The following is a 24,435-nucleotide window of genomic DNA, read 5'->3' on the forward strand; positions in this document are numbered from 1 at the left end:
TTAAACCCTCCAAATTCATAACCAGAATTAAGCAGCTTTGAAGCTTAAGCTGAAATCAACTAGATGAAGTCAAGTCCAGACAAAATGAAAGAATGAAAATGACGCTAAAATTGAGACAAATATCTAGGGCAATGAGCAATATTTTGGGGTCATGGAACTCTCTAAGAATATAGTTCAGAGCTACACACCCTCTCCTGAAAATAAACAATTACATGTACGCAACAATTTCAGAATCCTCTCAACGATTTTTCCTACCATTTATTTAGGGACATTACAAAGGTTTAAGTCATTTGAAATAATCTTTCTTCCTTGGGATTGTGAACTATAGGTTTCTCATAGAACTTAAACTGCTTAGTAGTATAGGGATATTTAAGAAGAATTTTTTCTAGATATACAATTTTTCTATCAGGATGAAAATCTGTATACTCACATCTCAAATTCAATATATAAGCCTATCCTAAAGAATTGCCTGAATAAATTATATATATATATGTATGTATGTATATATATTCCCTACATTTAGTGCAACAAGGACTGGACCAATGAAACATAGTTCCCACTCTCAGTGAGCTGATAATCTAGTTAGCAAGACATGTCTGAAACACATAGAAAATTAAAAGTCTACAACATTAGATTTATAATTTAATTCAACAATCGAGGAATTTCACTTATTATAATACCTAACAGCTCAAGTAGAGAATTTTAAAGAATATCATATTAATCTTCTTCCAAGTATATTCAAGGAATTAACTCCGGTTTATAAAACACAAACTAAGTCTCAACTTCTGAGCTATTTCTTTCTTTATACAGAATCTTATCAGGGCACTCAAGCTATCAACTAATTTTAATATACATATGAAGTAATTTATGTATGAGATCCTTCATGATGCCAACTTTTGTAAGTCAAAAATTTAATATGTATCTTATACAGTTGGCCACGCTTTATAGCATAATATTGTTAAACACTCCCTAAAAATAGCATTTTATTGTGCTTATGGTTTTTAACAAGTGGTGTTCTTTCTTTTGATTTTCATCCCGTTTTAATCTTCACTTGAACTTTGATGGGATAAACAATGTAAATGTAAAACAGGAGAGTACACTATCCTTCTCCAAAAAGGGCTGTAACAGGAAATTTCTAGACACTCTTTAACTCACTGTGATAGCAAAACTTTTAAGTCAAAGAGAGAGAGAGAGAAATTAAAATATTGGTCAAAAATTTCAACAGCTTTCAATTCCTTTACCCAGTCAGGAAACATGAACTCTCCACTTGATCAACTTCTATGCCTTATCTCAGACTGACTCTCTACTCCTTGTCTAATCCAGCTCTACCTACTCTTTGCTCCAAACAAACTGAACTGCTGCCTATTCCTCAAATTCTCTATTTTTAAACTTCTGCTTCATATTTTATACTATTCAATCTCCCAAAAATGCCCTTATTTCTTCATTTCCCTTTAAAAATTGCATTCATTCTTTAGGCTCATGTCAAAAGCTACCTTTTCCATAAAATCTTCAGAGTCCCTCATATGATCTCCTCCATGGCACTTTAAACTCCAGACACAAGAGTTTTGATTGAATGAAAGCTTACTGTATGCTAGAAACTAACATACATTATTTCCATTTTATAGATAAGGAAACTGAGGCTTTGAGAGATTAACTCATTTGCCCAGGGTTAAGCCATATCCATGTTTGCCTGATTCTAGAGATTGACTGAGCTTAGCTATCACACTGCTTTTAGTCACTGGTTACAAAATCATTCTTACAGGTTATGCAGTCTTCTTTGCTTCTGCATTTCTACAATGTGTAGAATAGTAGCTTTACAACAGCAGAAATTCAATAAATAATTTATTTAACTAAACGATAGAAAGATCAAGTGCTATTACAATTCATTCCAATGGAGTACCCCATTGGAATGAAAATATTCTAATAGAATATCAAATACTGCTCAAAGTTTACACTACTTTGTACCATTTATTAAAGATTTATGATTAAACATTTTAATGCCACTATTAAACTAATAAACAGTGAAAATCAAGAGAAAAGTTCATCTATTAAAAACATGTATTTTTAATCCTTCAATCTTTTTTATCTACTGAAGAAAAAAGTATATGTTTCAATCATGAAACAAAGAAAGATATTTCATATCTAAAAGGCAGCAAACCTGGTTTTTGGATTGTTGCATCTTATCTCTGTGTTGATGTGCTTCTCTGTTTGATGACAGAGCAGGATCTTGCTGAACTGCACCCACTGGAGTAGGCTACAATACAATAACAATTGGTATTGATACATTCCATTTCAAAAATCTTATTTAAAGTCATTTACTTAGCTGCTTAAAGAATTAAAGAAAAATAAAAGACTGTTAAACAAACTAAAGTTTTAGGTAAAGACATCATTCTCAAAATGTCGTTAAAGCTAAGAAGGTAAAGCAAAGAGAATACAGCTACTTTTTAAAGTGTTTTTAAAGTATTTAAATTCTTTTTTTTTTTTTTTTTTTAAAGACGGGTTTCACCATGTTGGTCAGGCTGGTCTTGAACTCCCAACCTCAGGTGATCCGCCTACCTTGGCCTCCAAAGTGCCTGGATTACAGGTGTGAGTCACCACACCGGGACACGTATTTAAATTCTTTATAAAGTATTTATTTTTACACCTACAAAAGACTTTCTAATGCTGTCATTATTTTTAGGCTACATTTTCATATTAAAATGATAAAAATGTACTTGTTTATGTCTCTCATTTCCAAAGCAAATGTATAAATAGAATAAACTTTTAAGAAAATTAAAAGAATAAAAAAATAAAATAATAGCATTGCTTATTTCCAATATTTTGACTTGGAGAGGCTTATAATTTTAATTTTCACCAAGGTATTAAAGTATTAATCATGAGAATATTACACATTTGACATTAAGAACTAAATCAGGGTGAAAAGTTAAAAATGTAACTCTTCAAGCTAAAAGGCAAAGAATCCAGATGCAGGGTTTTTGAAAACCTCAAAGAATACTAGTACGGCGCTACCTGCAGAAATGTCCTTTAAAAAAACAATATAATTAATCATTTAAAACAACTATTTGTTTTCAACTCTTTTCAAATGAAGGAACTATACTATTAAAAAAACAGATACTATAAATAACATTTTATTATGTAGAATAGAGTACTCACCAACTGTTTACCAATCCAGTCATATTCATAATCAAACATATATCCTTTTCGATCAAACAAGTCAGTAAAAAGCTTTCTTAAGTAGTCATAGTCTGGTTTTTCAAAAAAATCTAGCCTTCTTACATAACGAAGATATGTTGCCATTTCTTCTAGAAATAATATAAAAATTATTCAAACTATACTTTAATACTCAATAATAAAATTAGGTATCTAAAAGCACATTGTATTATATATTAAAAAACACGGAAAAGTAACAAAATTCTGCAATTTAAATTTTTCTGAGTTTAATTACAACAAAATTAAAAAGAGGAGAAGAAGGAAGGGGAATAGAGACACAAAAAAATGAGAGGTTCAGTTTAACAACCACTATTTTTATTTCATTACATTAGGAAAAGCTAAAATTTTTATTTTATAAGATTATTTTTAATGTTTGGTAGAATGACAAGTTGAATAAGCAACTTAATGCATGATTAATCACAAAGCACCATAATCAGTTTATAAATTTAAAATTTTATTTAAAATACTGGTGAGAACTGATTTATATTGGCTTGCTGGATTTCCTTTAGAATCAGTGACATATACCAACTAACAGCAAATTCAAATTCCTAATCTTGGCTTTGAGCAGTATTCTAACCAATTAAGCTAATAAACGGAAGCTAAAACAAATGTCAAAAACATAACACAAGGGCACAGTAAGTCTTCTCTTCATTTCTAGTCATATATTTAACAATTATTTGGCAATATACAAATCTCTGCATGCTATCATAATTCCCAAATGTATTAGCTATATCTATTTTTAAGGGTCATGCTTCCCAGAAGGAAAAGAAGAAACAAAAAAATACATAAAACAATGGGTAAAATGGTAAGCAATCAGTAAAGCAGGGCATTTTACCATCAGGGCACAGAAAATTATTGCAGTAAGAGATGGTAACTTACACCTAAGCATTCACCTAGCCCCAGCCACAAGGAAAAGGATAACACCCACCACAATAGGCAACAAAAGTGGTACACAGTAGCCTTCTTTATGTGGTGACTCTCCCACTATTCCACTTTCTAGCTAAATACCTGGCTAATTTATTTGGCAACCCCATTTTTCCCACCTTTATATAGGCTTCCTTAATGACACCTATCCTATCTGCTTACACCTAAACTGCCAGTACTATTAATCAACATTAAAAAAAATCTACTAGATATTACAGCAAGAAAGGAAAACACATAATTAAAGTTGCTGTCAATGAATAAGATAAACAAGCTTGAGAAAGAGCTACTTTAGATTTTGTTGATAATATTATTATTACATTAATAATGCCAGCATTGTACAGGAAAAGTAGGGAATACTAAAGTGAGATAGGAATTACGTATTACATCTTCAAATTTAGTTCTCTTTTCACTTAACGTTGCTGCAAAAATATATCACATCATTATTTTAATATACTAACAAGTTATTATTATTTCTTAATTTAGAAACCTTAAGTAAATTTTTGTTGGCTTAATTTGAGTTGCCACAAATCTACTTGAAAGCAAAATTGTTTTCATAAATGCATACAGCTCCCCAAAATAAAATTAGCTTAAAACCAGTGAAGTCAGTAAGGTTTTACTGACCCTACTTAATTTAAGTAAGTTTAGTTTGTAAACTAAACCAATTCATACTCCATATACCTCCTCTGAACTTGACATTGAGATCCAAATGATTAATACCGTATACCAAAACTTTGTACCTGGCATTCCTTAGCAAATATTTTAATTTATTAAAAGTATACCATTAAAGAAAATATTTATTCAGCTAGTACTGATCAACACTTTTAACAGATAGGATTTTCCTTTATTAATACCATTTACAAAGCAAATATAGAAAGTGTCCCTGTGGGCTAGGCATCAAATGCTGAAATCCTTTAAATTATATTTTTAGCTCTTTTTTTAAAGCATAGAAAAATAATTTATAAACTTAAGCAATAAAAATCAGCATTTCTAATTTTCTGTATATAATGTATCAACTTCACATTACTCATTACCTGGAAAATTTTCACATAACACTTCTATTGGTGTAGCCCGTTTTGTATCTCCAATTTTCTGATACCTCTCCTTTAATGTGTCAGCCTAAAAAAGAAAAAAAAATCTTGAGAATGTGTTAATTTAAAAAGTACTTAACTGGGCTGTACACGGTAGCTTGTGCCTGTGACCTGAGAGCTTTGGAAGGCTGAGGCAGGAGGAGTGCTTGAACCCAGGAGTTCAAGACCAGCCTGGGCAGCAGAGCACTGATCCCTACTTACAAAATAAAATTTTAAAATATATAAATTGTTTAGTTGAAAGAGAGGACCTCAATATCTTAATATTTTATGAAATTCAATAAAAAAACACAAAAACAATTACCTTTAAGCCTTGCCAAGGAAGACTGCCTCTCAGAAAATACATGAACATATGACCTAAAGCTTCTAAATCATCTCTTCTACTTTGTTCTGAAATATAAAAGAAATGTAAATTTCACTTTTCTCTTAACAGTTAAGAATGAAGAGTTTATTCTTTCATTAGGTATAAATTAATTTCCAAAAGTTGAACATATAAATACAAAATACAGATCTAGTACCTATAAATGATAAAATTATAGCTATATAAATGATGTTTTTATATTGATTATTGTATATCTTTAAAATATTATTTTATGATTTTTAGATGCTATAAGAGATTTATTTATCTGCTTAGAAATCTATTCATGGAAGTACAGGCCAAGGGGAAAGAGTTCCACTGGTCAATCAGCATCACCGTATACTATAGCTCTGTCTTAATGGTTCAGAAGGTCACATATTAAAACTTCTGAGAAGTCTAGAGTTTAAAAGGTTTAAGTCCTTCAACCCTGCATTTCCTAAAGTTATATGAGCACAAAACTTCCATAATACTCTCCATTAAATTAAACACAATTATGAAATATTGTGTGTAATATATTTTAAGAAAAACTTGTGTCTGACATATACCAACATTAATAACCCCTTGACTATCACCAAAATTGCTGCTTGAACAAACTGTCATTTCCAAGTTGTTGTTAAAACAAAATGTTGTTTAGTACATAAGTGAATAAAGATCACTGATTAAGACTCAGGGAGATACTTATAAATATTTGTTGATTGAATATTTCAATTTTTGAAGTTAAATACTTAAAATTTCTTGATGTTTCAAAATAATACAAAAATGCTGACTACAAATGAGAAAAAAATACTTTAATAAAACGATGTTTATGTGCAAGATGTTTTATCCAAATGAACAATCATACTATCTAGGCAGAATTCAATGCTTTCAGAAAAGCAAACTTTGATTCAAAGTATGGACCTGAACTAGGGTGAAGGGTCAGAAAAGGTTTTGATTGTTACTGTGTACTCTCAAACATTCTATACTTGTTGATATGGTTTGGCTGTATTCACACCCAAACCTCATCTTGAATTCCCATGTGCTGTGAGAGGGACCCAGTAGGAGGTAACTGAATCATGGCGGCAGGTCTTTCCCATGCTGTTCTCATGATAGTGAATAAGCCTCATGAGACCTGATGGTTTTCTAAGGAGGAGTTTACCTGCACCAGCTCTCTCTTTCCCTGCCGCCATCCACGTAAGATGTCACTTGCTCCTCCTTGACTTCCATGATGACTGTGAGGCCTCCCCAGCCATGTGAAACTAAGTCCATTGAACCTCTTTCTTTTGTAAATTGCCCAGTCTAGGGTATGTCTTTATCAGCAGCATGAAAACAGACTAATACACTTGTTTTTAATAACACTTGTTATGATTTAAAGATACTATGTTTGTGTTCCTATTTAATCAATATATATACTTCCATCAGACTGCAAGTTGCAGGAGAGTGGATGTTTCTTTGGCTCATTATTCTCAAGATGCAGTATAATGACTGGCCCAGAGGAGGCACTCAACTCATATTACTGCAATAAATAAATGAATATTTGAAAAGATATAATATTAGATATGTGTCCTTTTTCTGTAAGCATCAGGGAAATAAAGAATATACATCAAAATTGGTAGTCATTAAGGCTACGAGATTGGCACACTAGAGAAGAAACTTCAACTTGCCATTTCACATGCTCAAAATAAGATATAATTAAGAATTTTTTCTTTCTTTTACTTTTTGTTTTAATGCTATTAAAAATAGCAAACTTTTCCAACATAAGTAATGGCCTTCAAATCCATCTACATCCACTAATGAAAGTGGGGATGAGAATATGAAAAAAACTAGTTATGACTTTTATAACCAAAATTTCACTTCGTTAGATTCTGGTAGTCTTAACAGTATAGTTTGATAAGTTTTTACAACACACACACACACACACCTGCATAACTACCACCACAATCAAGAAGCATTTCTAATGCTCCAGAAGGTTTCCTATGTCCCTTGCCTATTACTCTCCCCCAACCCCCACAACACCACCAGCCTCAGGCAGTCACTTATCTGCCTTCATCGCTACAGATTAGACAGGTGCACATGAATGGAATCATACAGTATAGATTCATGCCCAAATTCTTTCACTTACTGTGTTTTCAGGATTCATCCATGTTGCTGTGTGCAATAATAGCTCATTACTTTTTAATGTTGAGTAGTACATTACAATGTGTTTATTCATCTGCTGACAGACATTTGGGTAGATTCCAGTTTGGGGCTATTGTGAATAAAGCTGTTATGAACACTCTTTTTGTACTAGTGTATGTTGACATATGTCTTCATTTATGTTGGGTTAATATCTAGAAGGGGGACTGCTACATGATATTGTAGGTATAGGTTTTGCTTTATAAAAAAACTTTTATACCATTTTCCAAAGGGGTTGTGCCATTTCATATTTCCACCAGCAACGTATGGGAGTTCCAGTTGCTTCCAAACCTGTCCAACCTTTAGTATGGTCTTTTAAATTTTAGCCATGCTAGCGGCTATGAAGTACAAGCAGTACTAACTCCTTTGAGAAAAGCAAACTTGAAAGTATGGATTAACGGACTTAATTTGCATTTCACTGGTGACTAGTGTTGAGCTTTATTTCATGTGTTTGCCCATTTAAAAAAGTGGGTTGTCTTATTTAAAAGCTGTAATAGGGGGCTGGGCGCAGTGGCTCAGCCTGTAATCCCAGAACTTTGGGAGGCCGAGGCAGGAGGATCACGAGGTCAAGAGATCAAGACCATCCTGGCCAACATGGTGAAGCCCTCTCTCTACTAAAAATACAAAACAATTAGCCGGGCGTGGTGGCGCGCACCTGTAGTCCCAGCTACTCGGGAGGCTGAGGCAGGAGAATTGCTTGAACCCGGGAAGTGGAGGTTGTAGTGAGCCGAGATCCCGCCACTGCACTCCAGCCTGGTGCGTGGTGACAGAGCAAGATTCTGTCTCAAAAAAAAAAAAAAAAAAATGTTGTAATAGTTCCTTGTATATTCTGGATACAAGTTATTTTCAGGCATGTTTTGCCAATATCCTTTCCCTTCAAGACTATAACTTGCTATTTTTCATTTTCTTAAGAGCGTGTTTAAAAGAAATTTTATATTTTTATGAAGTCCAATTTATCAGAGTTTTTTCCCTCTTATTTTTTATACTTTTGGAGGTCCAATCTAGGAAATCTCTGCTCACAAGATTACGAAGATTTTCTCCTGTTTTTTCTTCTAGAAATTTTACAGTTATGGCTCCTACATTTAAACCTATTTTCATTTTGAGGTAATTTTTTTTGACTTTGGTGTGGAGTAAGGATTTAGATTCATTTTTCTCAATATTGAGATCTAGTTATTCTCATATAGTTTCTTGGCAAAACTATCCTTTCCCTTGAGTTGCTTTTGCACCATTCTCAAAAATCAATTGATCATCTATGTATAAGTCTATTTCACACTCTGTATTTTGACCAACTTATCTGTTATCTGCCTTCATATCAATACCACCCAAAATAAACGGACAAAATAATGACAAATGAGAAAATCAATGACCAGACAATGACCAATGGACAATCAGTAATGAAAACCAGTGAAAATAAAAGCTGGATTGGAAAGTTCAATAAAATCACTAATCCTCTTAGAAGGCTAAAAGAAAGAAACACAAATTACCAATAAGAGAAGAAACAGATCCTACAAATATTAAAAGAATGACAAAAGAATATCACAAACCAACCCAATAAATTAAACAACTTATATGAAATGGACAAATATCTTGAAAGTTACTAATAACTAAAACTGCCTCAAGAAGAAAATGTGATAGCTCTGCATCAATTAAAGAAATTAAATTTATTATTTAAAAACTTCCCAAAATATAATCCAGACAGCATCACTACTGAATTCTATTAAACGGTTAAAGAAAAATACAAGTTCTACACAAACTCAGGATTAGAAGAGTTCCCAATTCACAGCATTACCCTGTTACCAAAAACAGACAAAGACATTACAATTAAAGGAAACTACAAGAAACATTCCTCATAAACACAAACACAAAATCCTTAAAAAGGTAATACCTCATGACTAAGTAAGGTTAATCCTAGGAATGTAGGTTTAGTTTAACTTTTAAAAATCAATCAGTATAAATCATCAAATTAGTAGAATAAAATATGAATCATATCATCATCTCAGATATAGAAAAAGCACTTGACAAAAATCCAACATGGATTAATGAGAAAACAAAAAACTCTCAGCAAACTAGGATTCAAAAGGAAACTTCATTCTGATAACAATTATGAAAAATGTCAACTAACTTCATTTTTAAATGATAAAAGACACTCCAAAGATCAGGAACAAACAAAGATGTCCAGTCTTGCCCTTCCTATTCAGTATTGTACTGAAGTTCTTGCCGGTACAAAGAAGCAAAGACAACCAAATTAACAGATATTCAGATTGGAAATGAAAAAGTAGAACTATTGCTCTTTGCAGACAACAGGACTGTATATGCAGAAAATTTCAAATAATCTACAAAAGGTCTATTACAACTAGTAGGTAAGTTTTAGCAAGGTTACAGGATAAGGTTAATATATAAAAATCAACTGGGGCCAGGCTCAGTGGCTCACACCTGTAATCTCAGGACTTTGGGGAGGTTGAGGCCGGAGGATAGCCTGAGGCCAGGAGTTCAAGACTTAGCTTGGACAACATAAAGAAACCTTAACTTTACAAAACATTTGTTTTAAATTAGCTGGTGGCTAGGTGTGTTGGTGTGCACTTGTAGTCCCAGCTACTAGGGAGGGTGAGGTAGGAGAATTCCTCGAGCCTAGGAGGATGAGGCTGCAAGGAGCCATGGCAGCACCACCGCACTCCAGCCTGGATGACAGAGCAAGACCCTGTCTCTAAAAAATAAAAATAAACTGGATTTCTATACTCACAATGAACAGTGAAAACTGAATTTTAAAACCAATGCCTTTACAACAGCATCAAAAAACATGAACTGTGTAGGGATACATGTATCAATGTATATGTAAGAGCTATAAATTATATGCATATAATATTTATGCATATAGTTTAAAGAACTTAAAATACAGTACATATAGGCCAGGCATGGTGGCTCATACCTGTAATCCCAGCACTTTGGGAGGCCAAGGCAGGTGGATCACGAGGTCAGGAGTTTGTGAGAGACCAGCCTGGCCAACATGGTGAAACTCCGTCTCTACTAAAAATACAAAAATTAGCTGGGCATGGTGGCATGCGCCTCTAGTCCCAGCTACTCGGGATGCTGAGGCAGAAGAATCACTTGAACCCAGGAGGCAGAGGTTGCAGTGAGCCAAGATTGTGCCACTGTACTCCAGCCTGAGTGACTATGCGAGACTCCAACTCACAAAAAAAAGAAAAGAAAGAAAAGAAAAAAAACAGTATATATAAAAGTATACTGAGCCCTACAGGAAGACTCTTTGTTAAGGAGAGGAACTCAATATAAAAGGCAATTACTCTTTGAACTCTATCCAAGGGGAGCTTTAGTCACATAGTGCCAATAAGACATAGTCATAAAGTGATCTCACCTACATGTTTCTATCAGAGAACAGTATTAGTCTCATAACCCACAAAGTATTTCAAAATTCAAGCCATAAATATTAGCTAGTAAAATAAACTTACTACTGAAGCTCAGTTTGAAATACTCTTTACCCTCATAATTCCTTTCTTTGTATTCTTTCACCAACTGACACATCTGGAAATAAATTTTACCATGTAGTAAGTAATAGAAATTACAGGAAGGCATTCTCTTTGAAACACAGTAACTAAAGAACACCTCCTAGGGTCTTTAACAGTTCTTTTACATGAAAAAAAATCTCCCAACAGTAATCCGGCCCTAACTAAACTGCATTCACATTTTTTAAAGCACTTAACTACAAAGGCCTGTTTGAAAATGTTTTTCCACAAAGCCAAGAATCATTGTAAGAACTCTTGCTATGAGCACCTAAAGAAAATAGAAAGTGATGATTTTCTTTACAATAGGTATCATTAAAGATTCTTTTAAATAGGTTCTTGAAACCAATTAAAAAGGTACATAGTCAATTAAAATTTCCCTTTGCGGAAATATATGTACCACACAAAATAATCAACGCATATTAAGAGTCTAATATGTGTCCATGCTTCATATACACTATCTTTCAAAATTACAGCTACACTGAAAACAGTTATTTGTAATCCCAAATAAGGAAAGTAAAGCTCAGAAAGATTGAGTGACTACTTCAAAACTAGGTACCTAGTAAGTGAAGGGCAAGATTACAGCCCACTTGTCTGCATTTTCTTAATTTTGGAAAGCATTTTATCACTTAATCAAATGCTGACTGCAAACCTTCTGCAATGCTTTTCTATTTAAAACTTCTACTCTTATATCTCAACATTATTTTTTTTTAATCGGATTTCATTCCTCACTTGCCTAGCACTGTTTCTATTTCAACTGAAATTTCAATTCAATTTTCATTAACTCAAATTTATTGATGCCTCACACAGAAGCAGGAAATTTTCTATGATACATGCATTTGTTTGCAAACTTTCTACTGCATTTTCTACCATAATGAAAAACTATGAGGCCAAAAGACATGTTCGCTAAGCTAAGTACAGACATGAGAACACAGCTCAAACAACAAAAATTCTCCCTGAAGAAAGTTTAAATCATTTCTTATAAGTAAAAAATAAAAATTATCTACTACAAGGAAGTAAAAAGGTTCACTTCATATTTCCTTCTTAGATATTAAAAGTTACTTTAGTTGGCACTACTAAAAAAAACAAACATACATCTTCCTCAAGATTCACTAAGCTCAATTTTCAAAATTATATAACAAAGACGGTTTAAAAAAAAAAAAGAGAGAACACAAACCTAAAAAGGAAAGAAAAAAACACAATTATGCAAGACAATACACAGCAACAGCTGACGAATCTAAACACCTAATCAAGTGATAAAAACAAAACTTAGAAAGAAAATTTTTCTGTGCCACTGAACCTAGTACATGCATTCATTTAATTCCTAAAGTTCTCTTGAAATCAAGTTCTCTTAATTTAGACATAATTCTATTAAGTTTGGTGATAAGGTCAAAAGAAGTAAATCAAAAGCAGAGAAAAACAAAGTGTTGCCAGCAGTAGCTATACTACATACAATATCAAAAGGTAAGGGAAAACACAGGTGAAGGCCAAAAAAAAAAAACCCAAAAAACAAAAAATATTAAAAAGTACAAATAAAATTTTCTTCAAATTTATTTAGATAAAGATATCCATCCTAACCTTCTCCAACTGATCTTGAGAGTACTGCTATATAACAGTAATCAAAAAAAAAAAAAAAAAACCTAAACCCTGAAACATCAAGAAAGTATCAATTACATTCATTATACTTTAACAAGAAATTATACACTTTAAACTGTTATAATACAATTATAAAATGTAAATACATGTTTTTGAACTGCAAAAAAGCTGTGTAAGCAGCTTAAAGAGCAGGCCTCAGAAATTTGGACAATTAACCTAGAAATTAAATTACATGAATCACATCACAGAATGCTAGTACAGAAAGAAGCCACTTTTGGAACACCACAATTCTGTGATTCTTTCTCTCTATTCAGAGAACTTACCACTCAGAAACTTGAAACATCATTCTCCTATGAACACAGATTTTTATTAACACTTACAAAGCAACTCCGAACTTAACCCTCAAATCCTGATTTCTTTATTCTTGAATAACCAATGAAAATTTAAAAATAAAAGACTTGATTTTTATTTAAAGACTACCCACCAAAGATAAATATACATTATTTACTTAGTATCAAATGACTTCAACAAGAGACATAAAGGGGAAAAAAAGTCATCCAAAGGAAGATAATGAGGTTCAAGGCAGCTGACAAAAGTCTTTAAAAAGATATTAGAAAGTATACACATGGTCAGATCTGACACAAAAATAACAATATGACAACGCTAAAGAAAGTTTTCATGCAAGGACACTATGGAAATCCACATCTGTAACACAAAGCTTTATCAAGACTGCATCTTGGACAGAGACTTATGCAGATACAAGAAAGGTATAAATGCCTTCTGAACATAAATGACCTAGTTAAAATCAATAGATACTACAAGAATAAAATGCTAATTTCTATTATGTGATTTTACACTACTCTTCCATATTATTGTATTAGGAACATCTTTTTCCTTTTTAAGCCTAATATAAGTGTCAGTCTCCAAAAAGGAAAAATACTTACAAACACATATAATGCTTCTTTGACCAAATACTCTATTTTGAAAAATTCATGTGAGCAAGAAGTCCTTGAGTGCCTAAGAATGAATGAATGGATGGAGATGGAAAGATGGAATAAATAAGGCTTTAAACGTAATCACCAGCCAGGCGTGGTGGCTCATGCCTGTAATCCCAACACTTTGGAAGGCCAAGGCAGGTGGATCACGAGGTCAAGAGATCGAAACCATCCTGGCCAACATGGTGAAACCCCGTCTCTATTAAAAAAAAAAAAATACAAAAATTAACTGGGCGTGGTGGCGCACACCTGTAGTCCCAGCTACTTGGGAGGCTGAGGCAGGAGAATTGCATGAACCCAGGAGGCGGAGATTGCAGTGAGCCAAGATCGCGCCACTGCACTCCCGCCTGGTGGCCGGGGAAAGAGATGGACTCTTTGTCAAAAAAAAAAAAAAAAAAAAGTAATCATCAAGATCCAGGCAAAGCAGGGAATGCATAAATAATATATGCACAAATTAAAATCACATTAAAAGGTCAGGTTTTTTCTGCTCCTTTTCCTTCTTTATCTCTTCCGGACTCCTCACAAGACCAAGTACTATAAACTTAAAAAACCACTGTCTTCCATCTCCAAAGGCATCCCAATTTACTGAATTAAAGCTTTAATTCCTTAGCATCCAAATTGATATTATCTTAGCTTACCCTTAATTTTTTAAGTAGGAATTCATGTAATCTTGGGAACAAAATTTTTTATCTGTTAATATTACCCATCTACTCCTGAGTTTTACCTGAAAACTGAGAAGTAGGGTGTTTATAAATGGGGAAAAGTAAATATTAAACATTTGCTATTTGCTATACTTGCCAAAGAAATAAATTTTTGTTTTATTCCTGAAAGAGGAGTAAAGAGAGATTATCACAATAGTTAAATCTCATTTCCCAGGTACTGAGGACTTTTCCTAACAACGACAAACATATCACACTCACTTCACCATTTCTACAAATAGAATGCTGTTACATTTACCATTGTTCAGATAAAGAACATTAGGCCCTAAGGAAGCTGTGACTTCATGTCTCACAATAAAACAGTGGTGAACCTTTGTTAGTTATAAAATAGTCTGTTAACTCCCATAAAATGAAAATTTCTCACAGATACTGCACATGTAAATAAATACAAGTGTGCCTAGTTTTAACAGAAGTCACAATCCTAAAAGTTTTATAGCTACCCAATCATATTTTTAAATCTATTAGGAACGTCAGCTATTGAAGGCTATCACCTGGAAATATTATCTGAATAAAACTTGTGTTTTATAATTTTAAATACTTGATACTTTTCTTAAAAAAAAAAAAAAAAAAAGAAAAAGAAAAAGAAAATTGACATTTTTCAGGCATTTCAGATGCCTGAAAAAAAAAATGCCATAAGCCTACAGTCAGATAGGCTGTCAGGAAAAATGCCACATCCTATTCAGTTATGATTGAGAGGCAGTCCCTACTGGATAGGGACATGCTCTATGCAGTAGCTAAGGCTGGGGAGAATGGTTAGAGAAAAAGCTAAGAATAGGGTAAGATCAGGAGCTGAAAGTTGAATTAGATGACTTCCAAGATTCAGTCCAAATATGTGACTGTATATTGGAAGGTACTTTTGAGCAGCAGTGATGGATATGTACTGATTGGTTCACATTTCTGTCTATCTGTTGTGAGATGTCTAATAGTATTTGAAAGCAGAATATCTAAAAGCAGATAATTAAGTTTGTACTTCCTCTGTGATGAACACTGACTATGGCAAATATAATCTAGAATTGACTTTTTAAGAAACACACAAAATTCAATAGGAAAGAACATGATATCATAGAAAGAACCTCAAACCCTATCTCACAGCATATAAAAAAATCAATTCTGATGGGCCACAGACATAAAAGTAAACACTAAAACCATAAAGCTTCTAGAAGAAAGCATAAAATGTAACGAAGGTATAGATTTGTTTACCTTACCACATAAAGGTAAAGATTTGTTAGAATTCAAAAGGCAATAACTATAAAAAAAAAACTGACAAACTAGACTTTATAAATATTTAATAGTTCTGCTCATCAAAAGATACCATTAAGAAAATGAATAGGCAAGCAAAGACTGGAAAAAATTATTCACAATGCATATATATGACAAAATAATTCTACCCAGAATATATAAAGAACTCATTAACAATAAAATTAACAATAAAATAACACACACTTCTCAAAAGAAGATATACAAATAGCCAATACATACATGAAACAGATCTCAGAAACAATAATCACAAGGAATTAAAAGACCACCCCCTAGTCACTAGAATGGCTACAATGAAAAAGACTGAGAACACTAAATGTTGTCAAGAATATAAAACAAAATTTTCATTCATTGCTGGTGGAAATAAAAAAAAAAAAGGTACAAACACTCCCGAGAACAGACAGGCAATTTCTTATAAAGTTAAATAACACCTACTATTGGGCCAAACTGAAAAATATGCCCACAAAAAGATTTGTAAGAATATTATAAAAGTTTTATTCATAAGTCAAAAACTCAATCAAACGTCCATCAACATTTGACCGAGTAAGCAGTTTGTGCAATGGAATTTTACCTAACATTAAAAAAGAATAAACTGCTGATACTGGCAACAACATAGATGAATCTTACAGACATTACACCAACCAAAAGAAGTTGGATGGTTCCATGTATATGAAGTAATAGAATTAGCAAAACTCATCTGTTGTGATAGAAATCAGATCAGTGGTTGCTTCTAGAAAAGAAGGGGAATGCCTAAGATGGGTAAAATAGAAGTCTATAGGATGATAGTTTTCTAAATCTTGATAGTGCTATGGGTTACATAGTGTCCATATTCATCAATACTCACAAATTATATAATCAAATATATATTTTACCCATTATAAATTTTAAATAAAAATTTCAAATAAAAAAAGAACTCAAATAAAATAAGAATTACAAATGTTATAATTCTAGTAGACTTGCTTTATAAAGTGGTACCACTTGGCAATCTGCAACTACTTTCTGAGAATCCTCAGCTTTTAAAAACTAGTAAATATGAGTAGTGATAGCCAGATTTCTCACTGTTGGTTAACAAAAAAGATACAAACATGGAAAAGGGATGGGAATTACAAATATAGAAAAGGAAAATACTATTTTGTACTGACAGACTGAAATTAGAAGTATATCAGTATAAACTCAAAGTTTTTAATAGATATTGTGTGTGTATATATTATATACATATATAGGCATATTTCTATATGTGTATGTGTATACATATATGCACAAACACTTCCTAGTTCTGCTGCACAAAGGGCCTAGCAGTAACAACATACCACTGCTAATGAGCATATTCAGTGGCCAAATCTTGGTTTCTAAATAACATTAACCGATAAAAGGATTCAGAACTTCTTGGAGAAAAGGATTGATTATGGGGCTTCAGAAGAGAATCTGCAAGATGAGTTTGTTTATAAGAACTTGCTGCACCAGAAAGTAATAAAGTACTCAAAGAATCATGAGAACATGTTAAAAGGACAGAGAAGCCAGCTTGAAGGTGCAGCCAGTGGTAAAATCTGGAACCCTTTGGATATCAAATAAATAATGATAATGCATTCAATACATTACATTAAATAAGAATAAGTTTACATAGACGTAAGTCAATAACTGAGGTAAAAAGGAAAGCTTCTGCTTATATTAGAATATCAACTGACAAATAAGGAAATGTAAATATAAGAAATAATGGAGTTAGAAAATCATCAATGGATGCTAAATCTAGAGGGTAAAAATCTGATGAGGAACAACATATTTACATAATCCCAAAATCTAACTTCAAAATACTTTTTAATTACAAAGGGAAAATAAGAAACTTTTCAGTAGAGAAATTTGGCAGATAATCACCCAAGCAAGTGACCCAACATGATGCACAACGAACGTCTCATTTCTATTATATTTGGACTCAAAATGCCTACCCAAATCTAGTCAAAGAGAAATGACAGACCCAAATTGGAGATACCCTATAAAAACAGCCTGTGCTCCTAAAAAATATTAGGGTCATGAGCCATAAAGAACGACTGAGGAACTTTTCCAGATGAAAATGATTGAAGGGATATGATAAATAAATGGACCTGGGTGAAAGAAAAAAGCTATAAAAAAAATTCTGTGACATTGATACTGTTTTATTCTTTTTGCCAGTAAGAAACCCCCTAAAAAGGTTAAACTTGTGCAGAGTCACAGTTAGCATACACATAAGCCAGCTCTGTCCACCTCTAAGGTATATGCTCTGAGCATTACACTTATTAGGCTAATTGCTATTTCTGTGGCTAGCCATATTGGAGAGCTATAGTCTCAATCCAAAATTTCCACATGCACGAAATTCAGTTAAAATTTGGTATTCTCTTACATTTTGTAAGAGAAATAATTAAAAGCATCTCCAAAACTGTAACCAAAGTTGGACATTTCAAGTTACATAAATACAAAAAAAAAAAAAAAAACACAGAAAATGGAAGTATAGCTGTCATTCATTTACTCTATAATAACTTACTTTCAAAGAGTTTTATTAAAAAATAAATGAAAGTAAACTCTAGGTAGATGTGATAAATGAAAATTATAATAAAAGCTATTGTAATATGCAAAAACTGAACCATAACAAATAAAAACACACAGTGTTAGCATAGCTGCTGAATTCAAGCTTCCATACTTACAAAAGGTACACATACCTTTTCCTAAATGTGTGTTTATGCTCATATATCTAGCTGTTCCTGTAAGGCTCTTGTGTTCTCTGTATGGTATGTGTTTCTTTGTCTCTGGATCAATATATTCCTTTGCCAAACCAAAATCTATAATATGAATAACTTGCTGGGTTTTGTTTCCTGGTCGTCCTATTAAGAAGTTCTCGGGTTTTACATCTCTGTATATCAAGTTCTTTGAATGGACATATTCCATGCGAGAAATCTTGATTTAAAAAAAAAAAGAGGGAAGTTTTATTTTGAGCTTAGACTAGCCTAAGCAAGTATGATAAAAGCAAGACAGAACTTTCACAATGAAAACATACAAAAGAAATAAATCAGAAATTGTTTCAACCCTTTAGAAGTAAGATAATGTGTCACCATGTTGTTCTTCAAATACGCATATCGAATTACAATTTAAAACCTTTGCTTTTACTATTATGGTCACTGAGAAACAAGAGTATTTGAATTTTATGAATTCCTTTCATATCAGTAAGCCTGATTCAATCAACACTTTCAGAGGATGTTACTTCATAAAATCAAAAAGCCATATTAATACAAGACCTTGAACTCAAAAGTATAAGCAGATATGTGCAAAATGTTGCAATATAGTCTTCCTTATCAGTTCAATAATCAAGCAATTTTACAATTACATTAAAGAAATTTAAGAGTCTAAACTATTAAATAAAAACAACAACACTAACAGTATCTTTTTCTTTTCATAACACATTTCCTTTACTTTCTCCTAGGTATTAAACATTTAAAAATGATTAATCTTAAAGCTAGGAAAGTCTGGAATCCAACTCTAATATTAATAATATAGTTCATTTTTATTAATTATTTCACAGATTTTCAATGTTCACTGTACAAAACTATCCTAAAACAGAGTATTACAAATAAGAACATAAAATTGCTCCATTTAGTGATAATCATGGTTAACAATGCAATGTAAACATATGGTTACACAGGTCATTCTAGTTTGTTTAATAAACTTTGCATCACATAATATACAATATTCTATGTATATATATTCTTAATGATATAAGCATTTAACATCATAAAATATTCTGTTTTGTTCGGAGAGAACTGTTGTTTGGTTTTTGGTGGCTTTTTTTTTTTTTTTTTTTTTTTTTTTTTTTTTTTTTTTTTGAGACAAGGTCCCATTCTGCCACCCAGGCTGGACCACATAGCTCACTGCAGCTTCCACTTTCAACCTCCAGGCTCGAGCAATCCTCTTGCCTCAATTTCCTCAGCAGCTGGGACTACACAAGCACACCACCACACATGGCTTATTTTTTATGTTTTGTAGAGACAGAATCACACTATGTTGCCCAGGTTGATCTTTAACTCCTGGGCTCAAGTGATCCTCTCGCTTCAGAATCCCAAAGTGCTGGGACAACAGGCACGAGCCACCACACCTAGCCTATGAATCATCCTTTAATATGTACTTTTTAATAGCTGCATATTTTCCTCTGGCTGTTAATTTATTCAACTAGCCCTGTTATTTCTGCACATTTGGGTTGCTTGCCATTTTTTAATTATAAACATCCTTTCATATAAAGCTTTAAGTACCTATGAATACATCCATAGGATAAATCTGTAGAAGTTAATAAGTCAATGAATAAAAACAATTTTAAGACTTCTGCAGCACCCTTCTATTGGCATTTATTTCAAAACTGCTTTAAAATCACTCTCGAATTATTATCCCATAGATTCCCTGAAGTCTAAGTAATTTATCAAGACGCGCTCATTAGTTTGCTTCTTGTTTTTCGAGGTCATAAAGTTTATTACCAAAATTAAGATTTCATGTTTTTCTGTCTGGGTGCAGTGGCTCACGCCCATCTGTGATCCCAGTACTTTGGGCGGCTGAGGCAAGTGGATTACGAGGTCAGGAGATCGAGATCATCCTGGCTAACACAGTGAAACTCTGACTCTACTAAAAATACAAAAAATTAGCTGAGCGTGGTGGCACGCACCTGTGGTCCCAGCTACTCAGGAGGCTGAGGCAGGAGAATCATTTGAACCGGGAGGCAGAGGCTGCAGTGAGCCGAGATCGTGCCACTGCACTCCAACCTGGGTGACACAGAGAGACTCTGTCTTAAAAAAAAAAAAGGAATCCATAAAGAATCCATGTTTCTGAGGATTCTCTTTTGAAGTATTCATCTTTTATATGAAAAAACTGCTAGCAACAACAACTTAATTCTCAAACTGAGCATTCTCATCTTAATGCAGTTAACATATCAGTTTTTATACAACTAAAATACACTTGACTCAGTTATTTTAAGTTACATGGATCCCAGAAAGAAAGACAATATGAAAAGTAGAAACATCTGTATTAGGTCAAATGCTCTGTAAGACAATATCACAGAACTTTAAAGATGAATTTGTGACCAACAACCATGCACTTGTTACAATGTCAAATACCCTATTTTACTTACCAGTTGTATAGCTATCATGAGAACTGTTTTAAGAGAAAATGTTCTGTCACACAAGTCAAACAAGTCTTCCAAACTAGGTCCCAGCAGTTCCAGCACCATAGCATTGTATTTACCACAAGGGCCAAAATAGTAAACTTGAGGTATGCCATCTGGGGGAATAAGAAATAGTCATTAAATAATTTCATTATCCTAAATACTAAGGTTTTCCTCCTAAAAATTGATATTTAAAATTTTATACTTTCAAGAACTAATGCAGTACTATTACTTTTCCCAGGTACATACTTTTCTTGACCAAACCTCCCCACCTCCCAATATCTTCTCTCTGATGTTCACATGATACCCTAGATACACCTCTGTTGCAGCTACATAAACTGAATTATATTATAAACAGTACTTCATTGTTTCTCTCTATCACCTTACTACTGAACAAAAGCTGGGCTTTTTTGCTTTATATTTCAATGGCCTGGAGAAAGACTTAGCACACAGGAAAGATTCCAGTTCTATGGAACAAGAGACACTACTGGGTTTAATAACCTTGTGGTAGGCATACTGCTAAGATCACCCCTCACCCCCAAGATTCTCATCCTCTGGTAGATAAACCTTATATAAACCTCTCCCCTTGAATGTGGGCAGGATTCCTGGGATCTCACTATTGTGACTAGGCTAACTTACATTGCAGATGTAATTAAACCTCCTATCGGTTGACTTTAAGTTGATCAAAAGGAAGAGAGAGTATCCTGGTCAGCCTGATCTATTCAGGTGAGCCAAAAGAAGGTCTAGAAGTCAGAGATATTGGAAGCAGCAGAGAACTCTCCTGTTGGCCTTAAAGAAGCAAACCACCAAGCCATGGAGGGAGCCACATGCCAGATAAGAATCCTCCAGGAAGTAAGGGCCTCAGTTCTATTGCCATGAGGAATTGAATTCTGGCAAGAACCAATAAACTTGGAAGAGAGCACTGAGGCTCATGTAGATTGTAGTCCAGGCTTACACCTTAATTTCCACGTGGTAAGACTCTAAACAGAAGACGCAGCAAAGCCATGCCTGTATTCCTGACCCACAGAAATTGTGAAATAATAGTCTTTCATTTTAAGCCAGTAAGATCTAGTAATAATTCATTACGCAGCCATACAAAATAATACAGACTCCAAATATGAAGTCTGAATGCCTGGAAGTCATCTGTATTTTATTTTCAGAGCTAACAGATTCCCAATAAACTAAAATATAAGGGATCAATTTCCTTTATGTGGAAGTTGTCAAAATCAAAATGGAGTCACTTGTGTTAAAGCCCTGACAGACAGATCTAGGGAGAGAGCTGAAAGGAGGGTTCTTACACATATATATGCCTGATAACAAGAATTATCACAAAAGTGTAAAAACCACAACCTGGAACAAAAGCCACTGCAACCTTACAAAAAATTACTCTGTGAGGATATCTGTCCAGCAACTGCCTGTCCAATCTTGGACTGATGCCATTCTTGTTAATGATCCTTGTAGCCAAGGAGAATTGTCTCAGAACAACTTATGTGACCCTCCCCATTTTTCTTTTAAAAACTCTTGTCTTCCTTTACCTCCCTGAATATACTCACATATATTCCCATTGTGATGTCCACTCCTAAATATCATTTTTAGAGTTTCCCTATTATTTAGTTTGACACTTAACACTGCATTTATGTATCTATTAGCATGAAAAAATGAACTTCTTCCACCACAAATGTCTCAGTTTTACTTCCAAGTGATTTTTTTTTCAGTATATTGAAAGGGAAAACAATTCTAATAAAAACTTCTTATTCTTTTTAATAAAAAGTTTTTAAATATAATATTTAAAAAATAAATTCTTTTGAATAGTTTTTTAAATATATTTAAATATAATAATTATTTACCCTATGACCTAATCAAACTCCACAGCTTCTGCACAGCAAAAGAAACAATCATTAGAGTGAATCGGCAACCAACAGATTGGGAAAAAATTTTTGCAGTTTACCCATCTGACAAAGGGCTGATATCCAAAATTTACAAAGAACTAAAGCAGATTTACAAGAAAAAAACTAACAAGCCCATTCAAAAGTGGGCAAAGGATATGAACAGACATTTTACAAAAGAAGACATACGTGAGGCCAACAAACATATGAAAAAATGCTCATCATCACTGGTCATAAGAGAAATGCAAATCAAAACTACATTGAGATACCATCTCACGCCGGTAAGAATGGCGAACATTAAAAAATCTGGAGACAGCAGATGCTGGAGAGGATGTGGAGAAGTAGGAACACTTTTGCACTGTTGGTGGGAGTGTAAATTAGTTCAACCATTGTGGAAGACAGTGTGGAGATTCCTCAAGGACATAGAAATAGAAATTCCATTTGACCCAGCAATCCCATTACTGGGTATATATCCAAAGGATTACAAATCGTTCTACTATAAGGACACGTGTACACGAATGTTCATTGCAGCACTGTTTACAATAGCAAGGACCTGGAACCAACCCAAAGGGAAAATGTGGCACATATACACCATGGAATATTATGCAGCCATCAAAAACGATGAGTTTGTGTCCTTTGTGGGGACATGGATGAACCTGGAAACCACCATTCTCAGCAAACTGACAGAGGAGCAGAAGATCAAACACCGCATGTTCTCACTGATAGGCGGGTGTTGAACGATGAGAGCACATGGACACAGGGAGGGGAGCACTACACACTGGGGTCAGTTGGGGGGAAATAGGGGAGGGACGGTGGGGGGTGAGGAGCTGGGCAGGGATAGCAGGGGGAGAAATGCCAGATGTAGGTGATGGGGAGGAAGGCAGCAAATCACACTGCCACGTGTGTTCCTATGCAACAATTTTGCATGTTCTTCACATGTACCCCAAAACCTAAAATGCAATAAAATAAATAAATGGGAAAAAAAATAAAAAATAAAAATAAAATAAAATAAAATAAAAATAATAATAATTATTTACCCTATTATTTTGAATATAAATTATTATAGAACAGAAAACACTGAACTAAAAACCAAGACAACTACATTCTTAGTCTAACCTAATATTCCTCAGCTGTATGGCTAGCTTGTCATTCAACCTCTCAAGTGGGCCTCAGTTTACTTATAGATCTATAACAATATTAGTGATTTAGATAAGACAAGTATTTCTCAGATATGAATATGAATGAGGGAGCAGAACATCTGCAGGTGGGAATGGAAGATAGTGTAATCACTGTAGTCCCAGCTACTTGGGAGGCTGAGGCAGGAGAATCACTTGAACCCAGGAGACAGAGGTTACAGTGAACAGAGATGGTGCCACTGCACTCCAGCCTGGGTGACAGAGCAAGACTCTGTCAAAAAAAAAAAAAAAAAAGAAAAGAAAAGAAAAGAAACAGTGTAATGAAAGCAGGAATGGGTACAAATTGAAACTACATACATGATGCCCTCCCCAGAAACAGAGATTCTGACACACTCCAATGTGTATATGTCAGCACCCCCTGCAAACACACATC

General features: G+C 33.6%; 1 protein-coding gene across 13 annotated transcripts in view; it reads right to left on the reverse strand.

Moving 5' to 3' along the window:
• Positions 1–24,435, reverse strand: part of CSNK1G3 (casein kinase 1 gamma 3) — a 105,377-nt gene that overhangs the window by 23,314 nt on the left and 57,628 nt on the right. For 8 of the 13 annotated variants that reach the window (XM_032267344.1, XM_032266707.1, XM_032266878.1 and 5 more), the window contains 6 exons: positions 20,948–21,096; positions 18,501–18,735; positions 5,524–5,609; positions 5,166–5,250; positions 3,154–3,302; positions 2,159–2,254 (listed from right to left, as the gene is read on the reverse strand). In XM_032267344.1, coding sequence (XP_032123235.1) covers positions 2,159–2,254; positions 3,154–3,302; positions 5,166–5,250; positions 5,524–5,609; positions 18,501–18,735; positions 20,948–21,096 — 800 coding nt within the window. The remainder of the gene's footprint in view (positions 1–2,158; positions 2,255–3,153; positions 3,303–5,165; positions 5,251–5,523; positions 5,610–18,500; positions 18,736–20,947; positions 21,097–24,435) is intronic. The other 5 variants (XM_032267224.1, XM_032267017.1, XM_032266795.1 and 2 more) reach the window with 1 other exon arrangement.

Source organism: Sapajus apella, unplaced genomic scaffold (genome assembly GCF_009761245.1).
Source record: "Sapajus apella isolate SASKATOON/1434 unplaced genomic scaffold, GSC_monkey_1.0 scaffold1, whole genome shotgun sequence".
Classification (NCBI taxonomy): Eukaryota; Metazoa; Chordata; class Mammalia; order Primates; family Cebidae; genus Sapajus; species Sapajus apella.